The sequence below is a fragment of the Triturus cristatus genome, chromosome 10 (genome assembly GCF_964204655.1).
Source record: "Triturus cristatus chromosome 10, aTriCri1.1, whole genome shotgun sequence".
In the NCBI taxonomy this organism is placed as follows: domain Eukaryota; kingdom Metazoa; phylum Chordata; class Amphibia; order Caudata; family Salamandridae; genus Triturus; species Triturus cristatus.
The window spans coordinates 1,214,112,218-1,214,126,572 of NC_140593.1; the positions used below are offsets into that span (position 1 = coordinate 1,214,112,218).

The window sequence follows — 14,355 nt, forward strand, 5'->3', positions numbered from 1 at the left end:
GAAAGTGAGGCGCGCGCGCCCGTGCACATGCACTGTAGCTCTAGGCTACAGTGGTAGCACTTTTTTGAGCCCTCACAAAAAGTCTCGCCAGACCAGCGCGTGCGCTGGGTCAGGCGAGACCTAAAAATAAATACCGGGCGCGAGGCCTAAATGAGCCACCCGCTCATTCCCTCTTCATGACTGGGTCAGGCGCACCCCATAATGCCCCGCGTGGGCTTATGTACATCCTCTTTTGTGCTTGTGTTACTTCCAGAATGGCAGGGGCACCACCAAGATTTGTTGAAGCGTTTTGGGCGACTGTAGGAGGCATTATGTAACAAAGCTAAGCCTGTCATCTCCAGAGAGAGGACGCATGGTCCAAGATGCCTCTCCCTAGGATAGGTGCACGTGACCTTAGGAGAGCACCATCACTGTTTAAAGCACTCCCAGAGCGGGAGCTTCTGCTCTCGGACTCTGAAGTGCGCGGAGCCTTTGTGGTTGGTTCTACGGCTGCATTTTGTGGCCTGTGGATTGTGAAGAAAGACTCGGACACACATGTTGTTTTTAATTCAAATCCTTTATTTACAAACTGCAGATTAAACAATGCATGTTTACCATTGTAATGATTGGCTATGACTTTTATAGTGCCTCCATTGATCTAAATGGTGATGCAAGGTTGAGTCATGACATGGCCGATTCTTTTAATGTGCTGACCCTCTGACAAAGCTAGTAGGCTTGCCTTACATGTACTGACACACCCTTACATTGTGATGTTGCATGTGGTATAGGTGGGGGCTATTGGGATTATGGGGTTGAGAACAAACTAGCTGTTTAATGTAAAGGTATTTCATCTAGCTTAGTACCATATTTGTAAATGAATGTCTAGTATTTAGTAGTGTGTGTAATAAAAGTACTAACTAGAAAAATAATTAAGTTGTGTTGTTGTGTGCCAGTGAATTGAGACTGCCGGCCTCCACCCCCTCCACTGAGGGGTCTTTGAACGCTCTGTTTCACTCCTCTGAGAGCGACAAGTGCTACAATGGGGAACTTGGCTCCCAGTATGGAGACAGCTGTGGATCTATCACTTATGAAGACTTCACAACCTTCGCAACTAATAACACAATTTATTGCAATGATCCTCTAGTCTTGACATAAAATGACAATTCCCCTCGCGTTCGTGACCACAAAATCTAGATTTTGTTAAAGACGGAGGCTCATATTACTCGTTAACTTGAAAGCAAATGAATGTGTTTAGCCCTTAGCTTGGCTTCCTCTAAACACCTTTCGTTTCAACTCTGTTTATTGGTGTCGGGGTTTATGACGCTGTATCAATGACGTCACTTCTGGTGTCTGTCCTACCACTAGGTCCCCATGGTTAGTTTAATATTACTAGTTATACCTTTACATCTTTACCTAACCCCATTACCTGTTGTGTTTGTCCTCTATCCACCCCTTGTGTGCCTTGTGATGCAGGGCCGCGGCTGCAGCATAGTTGTCTTGTGGTACAGTGTATGCAACAGAGTGAGGGTGCAACAAGGCACGGCGCGAATGATACAAACAGACCGATGTTTGTTTATTGTGCAACAAATGCCCAGACATTTGTACTAGAAATGACCCCCACGGGGTCACCGGCTGTGATTGCTAAGTCGGAAGGATGGAGTGCATACACCAGAATGCCAGTCTTTGGATGTAAAGCCCCCAAAATAGCCCCGATAATCGGATTATACGGACTATAGTGACGCGGGACACCTGTTCAGTGTCACTAAGAGCTCTTTTGTTTCAGTGCACGATAGGACCTTTCACGATAGTTCTGAACTTGCTGAGGGACTGGGGGGCGGGGGAGGGGGGGGGTTCACTCATGACAAGATATACTCACCCAAGTATTTGTATGCGAGTAAATCTACTCCCGGGGGTGGGGAGAGGGCATGGCAGAGATGGGATGTCCCCGGAGTAGGTGCACTGCACACCCACAGACGGACACGTTTCTGCGCATCCACACATCTCTATCTGACCCATTTGCACCCTGGTAAAGGACATACATTCATTTATTCCTCATAAAAAGAGAAGTAAATGCCTTTCCTGTGTGGAAGGCAGATGGACACACACCAAGCATTGGTGAGGCACAGAGGTGTAGGTCTCTGCATGCAAATAAGCATTTTCCGTGTGGATGAAAGAGGAAACAGAAAATTAGGAAGTGGCTCACACTTGCTGAGCACATTTTCGCAGACAGAGATGTCACGACCATATCTGCCTAGCCATAAATATGATTTACAATCGTTTTGCGTGAGTCACCGTGGAAGCCTCTGACTGTGGCCTCTGAGTGGAAACAGTTTATCTCACAATTCTGTGGGTGCCCAATGACGGCCATCTTGTAATAAAACGAATGTGTCAAGAAGTGCCCTGTCCTCCCTAGGGAGGAGTCCTGGATTGCAGACCGGGAAGAGAGTGACTGTCAAGTTCTCGATGCTGGACTCTGCAAACTGTAGGAAATGTCCTATTGCCAAACAAAAGGTTTCTTCTGCCCAGAAAACGGCGCTTTTCCTGCAGTGTAAATCAATGTAATACCAGGGATCTACCGCTAGTCAGGACCTGGCTGGGTGCTGTAGAACACTTCCTGAAACTCTGCTCCCATTCCTGTGGTTTTCCTTCCCTAGGGTGGGTGGAATGCTATCCTTGGGTGGGAAGACCATGGGGTTCTACAGGCGGACCTCAGGCTTGCCGGGAGTGAGACCCTGCGGAACACTGCCGTGGCCAGAAGAGTCTACTGAACACAGGCTGGATGGATTCAAGACTCCATAAAACACTGAGTCTGGATGGATTTAAGACTCCATGAAACACTGAGTCTGGATGGATTTAAGGCTCCATGAAACACTGAGTCTGGATGGATTTAAGACTCCATGAAACACTGAGTCTGGATGGATTTAAGACTCCATGAAACACTGAGTCTGGATGGATTCAAGGCTCCATGAAACACTGAGTCTGGATGGATTCAAGGCTCCATGAAACACTGAGTCTGGATGGATTCAAGGCTCCATGAAACACTGAGTCTGGATGGATTTAAGACTCCATGAAACACTGAGTCTGGATGGATTTAAGGCTCCATGAAACACTGAGTCTGGATGGATTTAAGGCTCCATGAAACACTGAGTCTGGATGGATTTAAGACTCCATGAAACACTGAGCCTGGATGGATTTAAGGCTCCATGAAACACTGAGTCTGGATGGATTTAAGACTCCATGAAACACTGAGTCTGGATGGATTTAAGACTCCATGAAACACTGAGTCTGGATGGATTTAAGGCTCCTTGAAACACTGATGAAACACTGAGTCTGGATGGATTTAAGGCTCCATGAAACACTGAGTCTGGATGGATTTAAGACTCCATGAAACACTGAGTCTGGATGGATTTAAGGCTCCATGAAACACTGAGTCTGGACGGATTTAAGGCTCCATGAAACACTGAGTCTGGATGGATTTAAGACTCCATGAAACACTGAGCCTGGATGGATTTAAGGCTCCATGAAACACTGAGTCTGGATGGATTTAAGACTCCATGAAACACTGAGTCTGGATGGATTTAAGACTCCATGAAACACTGAGTCTGGATGGATTTAAGACTCCATGAAACACTGAGTCTGGATGGATTTAAGGCTCCATGAAACACTGATGAAACACTGAGTCTGGATGGATTTAAGGCTCCATGAAACACTGAGTCTGGATGGATTTAAGGCTCCATGAAACACTGAGTCTGGATGGATTTTAGGCTCCATGAAACACTGAGTCTGGATGGATTTAAGACTCCATGAAACAACGAGCCTGGCCAGAAGCGACATCCTTCCAGGGTGATACACGTACCAGTGGGTGAGATGACGCGTCTGATGCTGTGCCCTCGCAGAGTCATGCCAAGGAACCTCATTCTACTGGCACCAGCCAGTTCAGGAACTTCAAGGAGACTTCAAACCCACAGAAGCAGGCCTGGAAGAAAGAAAAGGATGTCACAGAAGGAAACAGCTGAGAGCCTCGCTCCTGCCCCACCTACAAGCAGAGCTACGCCCTACTGACCAGCGAAGAGGTCTTGGCATGAGTGTGGTTTAATGAGTCGAGTGGATCAGACATTCAAGCACAGTATGAGGGGCCTATCTGTCCTGGAACAAAAACACTATATAGTCTTGTCTCTAATTCCCTCTCCACATCCTATTCCTAACCCCTTCATCTCAGAGTGCTGCTGATGTCCAGGCGCTACCCCTATAAACACTCCTGACCCTCTCTGCCCCTTCAGTCTGGGGGAGCAGTGCTGCACGGCCGCTCTATAAACCGCTGCCTTTAATGCTCCAATCCTGACCCTTTCTTCGCTCTCCTTCGCGGGGTGCATCAGCATTCATATACCATCTCCCTAAACACCCTTGACTTTTTCTCCCCTTACCCCATATTTTTCTTTGTCTGGGTCTGACAGCTGCACTGTGGTACCGCCTTACACTCTCCTGTCTTTAATGTTCTCCTCTCCCCTGCCTCTTTCTCACACACTCTCTCTCTCTCTCTCTCTGAGTGTGGCAGATGCCCTGTGCTATCTCCTTACACTCTCCTGCCTTTGATGCTCTCCCCTGCCTCTTTCTCACACACTCTCTCTCTCTCTCTCTGAGTGTGGCAGATGCCCTGTGCTATCTCCTTACACTCTCCTGCCTTTAATGCTCTCCTCTGCCTCTTCCTCACTCTCTCTCTCTCTGGGTGTGACAGCTGCCCTGTGCTGTCTCCCTACACACTGTCCTATCTACAATGCTTTCCCTTGTGTCTCCTTTCTCGCGTGCTCTCGGATTGTGACAGCTGCTCTGTGCTACCGCCTTACACTCTACTGTCTTTAATGCTCTCCCCTGCCTCTTTCTCAAGCTCTCTCTCTGGATGTGACAGCTGCCTGTGCTATCTCCTTACACTCTCCTGCCTTTGATGCTCTCCCCTGCCTCTTTCTCACACTCTCTCTCTCTCTCTCTCTCTGAGTGTGGCAGGTGCCCTGTGCTATCTCCTTACACTCTCCTGCCTTTAATGCTCTCCTCTGCCTCTTCCTCACTCTCTCTCTCTCTGGGTGTGACAGCTGCCCTGTGCTGTCTCCTTACACTGTCCTATCTAAAATGCTTTCCCTTGTGTCTCCTTTCTCGCGTGCTCTCGGATTGTGACAGCTGCTCTGTGCTACCGCCTTACACTCTACTGTCTATAATGCTCTCCCTTGTCTCTTCTTTCTCGCTTACTCTCGGATTGTGACAGCTGCCCTGTGCTACTGCCTTACACTCTCCTGTCTTTAATGCTCTCCCCTGTCTCTTTCTCAAGCTCTCTCTCTGGATGTGACAGCTGCCCTGTGCTATCTCCTTACACTCTCCTGCCTTTAATGCTCTCCCCTGCCTCTTTCTCACTCTCTCTCTCTCTCTCTCTCTCTCTCTCTCTCTCTCTCTCTGAGTGTGGCAGGTACCCTGTGCTATCTCCTTACACTCTCCTGCCTTTAATGCTCTCACCTGCCTCTTTCTCAAGATCTCTCTCTGGACATGACAGCTGCCCTGTGCTATCTCCTTACACTCTCATGCCTTTGCTGCTCTCCCCTGCCTCTTCCTCACTCTCTCTCTCTCTGGGTGTGACCGCTGCCCTGTGCTATCTCCTTACACTGTCCTATCTAAAATGTCTTTAATGCTCTCCCTTGCCTCTTTCTCAAGCTCTCTCTGAGTGTGACAGCTGCCCTGTGCTATCTCCTTACACTGTCCTATCTAAAATGTCTTTAATGCTATCCCCTGTCTCTTTCTCAAGCTCTCTCTCTGGATGTGACAGCTGCCCTGTGCTATCTCCTTACACTCTCCTGCCTTTAATGCTCTCCCCTGCCTCTTTCTCACTTTCTCTCTCTCTCTCTCTCTCTCTCTCTCTGAGTGTGGCAGGTGCCCTGTGCTATCTCCTTACACTCTCCTGCCTTTAATGCTCTCACCTGCCTCTTTCTCAAGATCTCTCTCTGGATGTGACAGCTGCCCTTTGCTATCTCCTTACACTCTCCTGCCTTTGATGCTCTCCCCTGCCGCTTCCCCACTCTCTCTCTCTCTGGGTGTGACAGCTGCCCTGTGCTACCTCCTTACACTGTCCTGTCTAAAATGTCTTTAATGCTCTCTCTTGTCTCTTCTTTCACGTGCTCTCTCCGAGTGTGACAGCTGCCCTGTGCTGTCTCCTTACACTCTCCTATCTTTAATGCTCTCCCTTGCCTCTTTCTTGTGCTCTCGCCGAGTGTGACAGCTGCCTTGTGCTACCTCCTTACGTTCTCCTGCCTTTTCCTCTCTGTCTTGCCTCTTGTTCCCCCTCTCTCTTTCTGAGTGTGTTTTATTTTTTTGTATCTGTGTAGTCTAGGGTGTGACCTTCTTTTCTTCTGATACAGTTCTCAGGTATCTTTGAAATGTGTTGTACTTGGCTGACATTTTAGAATAAATAAAACCGACAGGGGAAAGCTAAAAAACAGTTTTCCTGTTAATCTCTCTGACACCTGTGAGATGCTCTCTGCAGTCCCTTTCCTAGGTGCCACCAACCATTCCAGGGTTTGTGGTAAAGAATTTCATCACACCACTTGAGTTCCTGCAGCATTCCATTTCAATTAGCCATAACACAAAGAGAGTGTGGTAATATATTTTACCACACCCTGCTGCTGGGTCACCACTAATGGCATTTTGAAATAAATGTAAATATTGGGTCAGGAGTCTTACCGCATTAGCGGGGAATGCTCGCAGCATGGCCGCCGTGAAGCCCTTGTACAGTCCGCGTGGGCCTTCTTCGCGTAGAACCTCTCGCAGCACATCCGCGAATCCCTTGTACCTCCCCTCAGGGGCTGTGGAAGAGGAGAAGGGGGGGTTTATCAAACTACATGTCCCAGTAGATACTCAATATCAGGATAATAACTTATGATGGTCCTTCTGTTACCACTGGTTAGGTGTGTGGACATAGGGGAGGGCAGCTCAACTGTGTAATTGTACTCATCAGACAATGGTGGTTCACAGCACTAGATGAAACAGCTTACGTATGCAATAGTGCAGAAGGGAGAGTAGAGTTACACATTTAGTTTGAATTATTCCTTTGGAATCACACGGTGATATTAGGGGCGGTAAACTCACGTGGGGGACACGCCCTCCTTTAAAAGTTATATGTAGTACAAATCCAAACCACAGATGTTGGTGCCCTCCCTCAGTGTCCCCACCAGACTCACAGGTGGGACACGCGCCCTCCTTTTAAAGTTATATGTAGTACAAATCTAAACCACAGATTTTGGGGCCATTCATTAGTGTCCTCACCAGATGCTCGCACAACACCTTCCAGGATTCCAGGATAGGGTTGCTGTGGTGAATATACAGTTGTAGGTTTCTTTTGCATCAACCTAGCTCCCAAATCATGTTTATGCAGCACTCACACTAGTTACTGTTTGGGTGTATTTTGCTCCTTTTTAGGGCTTGCGCCTGCGTTGTAGTGCATAGCACTGCTCGCGCAGCGAGAGCCCTTTTGTATGGGGTTTTGAAAGCTGCCCACACGCTTGTGCGTGTTATCAGCTGTCGCTGATAACACGCTTTCAGGCATTGGCTTTCAGGTGTTTTTTTTTTACAAAAAAAAGCACGCAATTGGGCAAAGGCAGACGCATGTCCCGTCTTTGCTATGCCCATTCCCGACAGTGGCTAGCATGCGCAGCAGCACGCGTTCGCCTTGCTGTCGCTGCCGCGCTCCCTCCCCCCGCACCTCTGTGGTGCACGCGCACCACTAGTTGTTGACAATAGTGATCGCAATGCGATCGCTTTCAGTGCCGCTTGTTTTCTTTACTTTTGGTATAATCGCGGCACCCGCGCTTTACTTTTGATGTTTTAAGTAAAGCACGGGTGTTGCGATTATACCAAAAGTAAAGAAATAGAAACAAAAATCTATTTCTTTACTTTTGGTATAATCGCGGCACCCGCGCTTTACTTTTCACATTAAAAGTAAAGCGTCGGTGACGCGAGCCTGGTTTTGGCTTCTTGTTAGCAGACTTCTTGGTCTATTTCTTGCCCTCCAGTTGCTTCTTGTTCAGCTTGTAGGATCCAGGGACCTCAGTGCCCTTCAGTTGGACTGGGGTGCCTTTGCTGGCCAGGCTTTCGATGGCCGCCTTAACTTGGCTGTTGTTCTGTCCACATTGTAGCTGCCATCCCTCAGAGCCTTCTTGAGAGCTGCCGGAGACACTCATTTTCTCTTGGCTGAAGCTGTCACAGCTTTGACGATAGCGTGGGCATTCTGGATCACAAGGGCTTCTTGGCTTTGGAAGCTTTGGTCACCTTTTTCTGCTTCCTCTTGATGGCTGCTTCAGCAGGGAGAGTTGCGGCAGCCTGTGCGCTTTCATCCGGTGTACAGCAAGAAATTGACATTTAACATTACAGAAAGTACTGGCGTTTCTGTCAGGTTACTCCAAAGGCCTGCGGCCAACAGGACCCGTTCCAGTAAACATCTGTCACTACCTTCACGTAACAGTGTGTTTCAGTGATGCACCCATTAACACAAGGCAGTAGGACCGATTCACTAAAGCATTTGCGATTACGTTATGTAGTACTACACAAGTACTCTTTTACATACTCTTACATGCCTTTGTGAAAACGTAAAAAAAACTGCACACTCCCTGTAAGTAAAAGAGCAAAGAGGGCACAGTACTCACTACTTGAACTATAAGGATTCGACAGCGCCAGTAAGTCTTATTTGTAATCGTATGCTCATAAAAATGGTTAACACAACTAATTTTATATTAATATTCCTCAAAGATTCCCATTTTTAGATATTATGGGGCCAATTCATAAAGCCATGTGACAGTCTACAGAAGAGCACTAAACGAGGAACAACTTTCCCTACTCCAAAATGCCTTTCTGACTAGGCCACAATGAATTTGAACATAATGTTCTAAGTTGGCCACAAGGCTGTAACGGATTTGGTGCTTTAGAAAAGACGAACAAATCAATAAATGAAATTATATTTAAATGCAATGTACATTACACTTCACTCACAGCTTCAGCAGTAAATAAAACTGCTTACTTCAGTTCACAATTTCCACGTCATTGAATCGAAAGAAGAAAAAGAAAGGGTAAAAGAGAGTCCATGGAGGCATTTTCCACTTTTGAAAGATTTATCTGTTATGGTTTCTAGATGAATTCATCACTAGAAGTTCACTATTTCAAACTGTAGACCAGTGGCTAATTCCTTGCTTTACAATCATTTCACACTTGATTTTCAGCGCTGAGGCTCCTCGCGGGAGTGCTGAGTAGACTAGAATCTTCTTCTTTTTGAAGATTTTTTCTGTTCATTCTCGCTCTCATATCTACCATTTACTCTTAGCTTGTTTCTCGTGGTGTTCGGAAATGCTACTCCCTGTTTCTATTTTTCTTAGTTGTGGCTCACATCACTGTTCGCCGGTACTCTTTCACATCTTGGACTTTGGACCAGATGTACATAGCTTTGTGTTCATGACTACCTAATAGCAAATTTTTGCGATTTGCTATTAGGTAATCTCAAACAGCGATGTACAAAGTGTGCTTCACACTGTTTGCCACTCCCAGTGGGCCGCAAATAGACCTACCTCATTACTGCTCACGAGGTAGGTCACAATTTGCGACCCATTGGGAAGCACTAAAATTATAGGGACGTTGGCCTGCTGGAGTCAGCGGACCACTATGTCTGTGATTGTTTTTAAATAAAGCATTTTTTTTTAATGCAGCCCATTTTCCTTAAAGTAAAACGGAATGCATTTCAAAAACAACAAGCATTTGCAATGCAACAGGTCTCGCATTTACATTAGTTTGAGCTATTGACATTGTAAATGAAAATGCATTCTCATTTACAATGCCAATAGCTTAAACTTGTTGTTTCTTACCCATTGTACCAGCTCTGCATTTTATTTCAGTTAGTTAGTTGGGAGGTATCAAAGACTAGCCTGACGCAGTGTGGAATCTTTCTTTACCAAACATCAATACTTGCAGGGGATCTGTAGTGGCCACCTCTGCCCTCCAGGCCCCTCTCTGAGGCTGTGGTGTGGGATTGATGTGTGTTTGCTGGGCTGTGTGATGGCTCCAGTGCTGCTGCTGCAGGTCAGGAGTGACCACCTCTGTCACCCAGGCCCCTATCTGAGGCTGTGGTGGGGTATTGATGTGTGTTTGCTGGGCTGTGTGATGGCTCCAGTGCTGCTGCTGCAGGTCAGGAGTGGACACCTCTGTCACCTGGTCCCTCTCCGAGGCTGTCGTGAGGGATTGATGTGTGTTTGCTGAGCTGTGTGATGGCTCCAGTGCTCCTGCTGTAGGTCAGTAGTGGCCACCTCTGTTATTCAGGCCCCTCTATGAGGCTGTGGTGGGGGATTGATGTGTGTTTGCTGGGCTGTGTGATGGCTCCAGTGCTGCTGCTGCAGGTCAGTAGTGACCACCTCTGTCCTCCAGGCCCCTCTCTGAGGCTGTGGTGGGGTATTGATGTGTGTTTGCTGGGTTGTGTGATGGCTCCGGTGATGCTGCTGCAGGTCAGGAGTGGACACCTCTGTCCTCCAGGCCCCTCTCTGAGGCTGTGCTGTGGGATTGATGTGTGTTTGCTGGGCTGTGTGATGGCTCCAGTGCTGCTGCTGCAGGTCAGTAGTGACCACCTCTATCACCCAGGCCCCTCTCCGAGGCTGTGGTGGGGTATTGATGTGTGTTTGCTGGGCTGTGTGATGGCTCCAGTGCTGCTGCTGCAGGTCAGGAGTGACCACCTCTGTCACCAGGCCCCTCTCTGAGGCTGTGGAGTGGGATTGATGTGTGTTTGCTGGGCTGTGTGATGGCTCCAGTGCTGCTGCTGCAGGTCAGGAGTGACCACCTCTATCACCCAGGCCCCTCTCCGAGGCTGTGGTGGGGTATTGATGTGTGTTTGCTGGGCTGTGTGATGGCTCCAATGCTGCTGTAGGTCAGTAGTGACCACCTCTGTCCTCCAGGCCCCTCTCTGAGGCTGTGGTGGGGGATTGATATGTGTTTGCTGGGCTGTGTGATGGCTCCAGTTCTGCTGGTGCCAGTCAGGAGTGGACACATCTGTCCTCCAGGCCCCTCTCTGAGGCTGTGGTGGGGGATTGATGTGTGTTTGCTGGGCTGTGTGATGGCTCCAGTGCCGCTGCTGCAGGTCAGGAGTGGCCACCTCTGTCCTCCAGGCCCCTCTCTGAGGCTGTGGTGGGGGATTGATGTGTGTTTGCTGGGCTGTGTGATGGCTCCAGTGCTGCTGCTGCAGGTCAGGAGTGGACACCTCTGTCACCAGGCCCCTCTCTGAGGCTGTCGTGAGGGATTGATGTGTGTTTGCTGAGCTGTGTGATGGCTCCAGTGCTCCTGCTGTAGGTCAGTAGTGGCCACCTCTGTTCTTCAGGCCCCTCTATGAGGCTGTGGTGGGGGATTGATGTGTGTTTGCTGGGCTGTGTGATGGCTCCGGTGATGCTGCTGCAGGTCAGGAGTGGACACCTCTGTCCTCCAGGCCCCTCTCTGAGGCTGTGGTGTGGGATTGATGTGTGTTTGCTGAGCTGTGTGATGGCTCCTTTGCTGCTGCTGCAGGTCAGGAGTGACCACCTCTGTCACCAGGCCCCTCTCTGAGGCTGTGGTGGGTGATTGATGTGTGTTTGGTGGGCTGTGTGATGGCTCCAATGCTGCTGCTGCAGGTCAGTAGTGACCACCTCTGTCACCAGGCTCCTCTCTGAGGCTGTGGTGGGGGATTGATGTGTGTTTGGTGGGCTGCGTGATGGCTCCAGTGCTGCTGATGCAGGTCAGGAGTGACCACCTCTGTCACCAGGCCCCTCTCTGAGGCTGTGGTGTGGGACTGATGTGTGTTTGCTGAGCTGTGTGATGGCTCCTGTGCTGCTGCTGCAGGTCAGGAGTGACCACCTCTGTCACCAGGCCCCTCTCCGAGGCTGTGGTGGGTGATTGATGTGTGTTTGGTGGGCTGTGTGATGGCACCAATGCTGCAGATCAGTAGTGACCACCTCTGTCACCAGGCTCCTCTCTGAGGCTGTGGTGGGGTATTGCTGTGTGTTTGCTGGGCTGTGTGATGGCTCCAGTGCTGCTGTAGGTCAGTAGTGACCACCTCTGCCCTCCAGGCCCCTCTCTGAGGCTGTGGTGGGGTATTGATGTGTGTTTGCTGGGTTGTGTGATGGCTCCGGTGATGCTGCTGCAGGTCAGGAGTGGACACCTCTGTCCTCCAGGCCCCTCTCTGAGGCTGTGCTGTGGGATTGATGTGTGTTTGCTGGGCTGTGTGATGGCTCCAGTGCTGCTGCTGCAGGTCAGGAGTGACCACTTCTGTCTCCCAGGCCCCTCTCTGAGGCTGTAGTGGGGTATTGATGTGTGTTTGCTGGGCTGTGTGATGGCTCCAGTGCTGCTGTAGGTCAGTAGTGACCACTTCTGTCCTCCAGGCCCCTCTCCGAGGCTGTGGTGGGGGATTGATGTGTGTTTGGTGGGCTGTGTGATGGCTCCAATGCTGCTGCTGCAGGTCAGGAGTGGCCACCTCTGTCCTCCAGGCCCCTCTCTGAGGCTGTGGTGTGGGGTTGATGAGCATTTGCTGAGCTGTGTGATGGCCCCAGTTCTGGAATATGAAGATGCTGCTGCAGGTCAGAGTTTAGGGGCAGTGGTAGGGGCTCTGAAAGTCAGGGTCACTTAGCACTGGCACTGCTGTATGAGGGACTCAGTGCTGGAATAGTAGTGCATGGTGAAAGTCAGGCTTGAGGTGCACTTCCAGAGGCGTGGTCTCAGTACTTACAAAGCAGGGTGTGCTACAAGTCAGTTTGGCTTGTACTGGCACAGCTGTTTATGCATCTCAATATTGGAATGGCATAAGATGTAGCTGGTCAGGGTTGAGCTGTGGTTTGGCTGCAGACTTTAAAGGGGTGCCCTCAGGTCAGACTGCAGCGCTCTGGCAAAGTTATGTGAGGGTCTCAGTAATGAAATGGCAGGAGGTGTCTCACGGTTGAGGTGCACTGTCCAAGCAGTGGATCGCGTGCGGTGCTTAAAGCATTTAGCGCAGGTCAGGCTAGAATTGCACAAGCAAAGGTATGGTTAGGTCTCAGTACAGCATTGGGGGGCACTGCAGATCTGGATTGAGGGGCATTGGCAGTGTTATTGACAGGTCTCAATATTGTGATATCCGGGGGTGTCACCCAATGGAGGGGCACAACCACTCCTCACCCACCTATCTGAAAGCGAGACTTCAGCACGTCCATGGGTATGGCTACCACCCAGTTACAGACCCCAGCGAAGCCTCCTGCCAGCAGGATCCGAAAGGTGCTGAGCTGACTCACACTGCGAAGATGAGAGAGAGAAGGTGCTGTTAGCGGATGCTTCTCTAGGGGTTTCTTACAGAGAAAAGGAGGACTCAGAACTCTGGGGAAGGGGTCAGTGTGCTGTACAGCCTGATCAATGTACAAAAACAGGCACATAATCATCGTTTTACAGCCACGTCATTGCACCTTTACATCATCGTCTTCACATGATAACACCATTGTCTTTGCACATTTACATCATCAACTTCATACGACCACATCATTGTATTGTCAATATACATCACCATCTTTGTATAACCAACATAGTCTTTGTACATTTACACCATTGCCTTTGTACAGCTATATCACTGTATGTGAACAGGCACTTCATCCTCTGTCTACAGCCACATCATTGTCTATGTACATTTTCAGCATCTTCTTCTTACAACCACATCATTCTCTTTCTACAGTTACATCATCTGTGTACAAACACATCATTCTCTTTGTACATTTGTACATTTATATCGTCATCTTCGGACAGCTATATCATTGTATGTTAAGAGCCACAACATCCTCTTTCCACAACCACATCATTGTACATTGACATCATCTTCTTCGTACAACCACATCATTGTCTCTGTACATTGACATCATCTTCTTCGTACGACCACATCATTGCCTTTGTACATTTACATCATCGTCATTGTACAGCTACATCATCATCTTTGTAAAAACATATCATAGTATTTGTACATTTACATAATCGTTTTTCTACATCATAGTCTTTGTACTTTTGCATTATTGTCTTTGAAAACCCACATCATTTTCTTTCTACATTTACATCATTTTTGTACAGCCACGTCATTTTTTTCTACAGACATATGATCTTTCTATAGCTGCATCATTGTCTTTATACATTTACATCATCTTTTTTGAGCGACCTCTGACCCTGCTCGCAGGCAGGTCTCTCTCCACGCTGCTGCACGGCTCTGTCTGCCTTGGCGGTCTCGCCGCCTGGACCCGCATTGGTCCGTGACACTGGTACTCCTGTGCTATTATTGCTCTCTGTGCCTTAACTGCCTCTGACTTTGCACCATCTTGTTTTTCCGTTTTTGCTTCC

At 48.7% G+C, this 14,355-nt stretch overlaps 1 protein-coding gene across 1 annotated transcript in view; it reads right to left on the reverse strand.

Annotated features, from left to right (window-relative positions):
* Positions 1–537: 537 nt before the first annotated feature.
* LOC146797088 (mitochondrial carnitine/acylcarnitine carrier protein-like) overlaps positions 538–14,355 on the reverse strand; it is a 62,411-nt gene continuing 48,593 nt past the window's right edge. The window contains exons 7-9 of the mRNA XM_085629719.1: positions 13,166–13,275; positions 6,700–6,821; positions 538–3,955 (exon numbers count right to left, since the gene is read on the reverse strand). Of these exons, the coding sequence (XP_085485845.1) occupies positions 3,893–3,955; positions 6,700–6,821; positions 13,166–13,275 (295 nt within the window). The 3' untranslated portion in view covers positions 538–3,892. The remainder of the gene's footprint in view (positions 3,956–6,699; positions 6,822–13,165; positions 13,276–14,355) is intronic.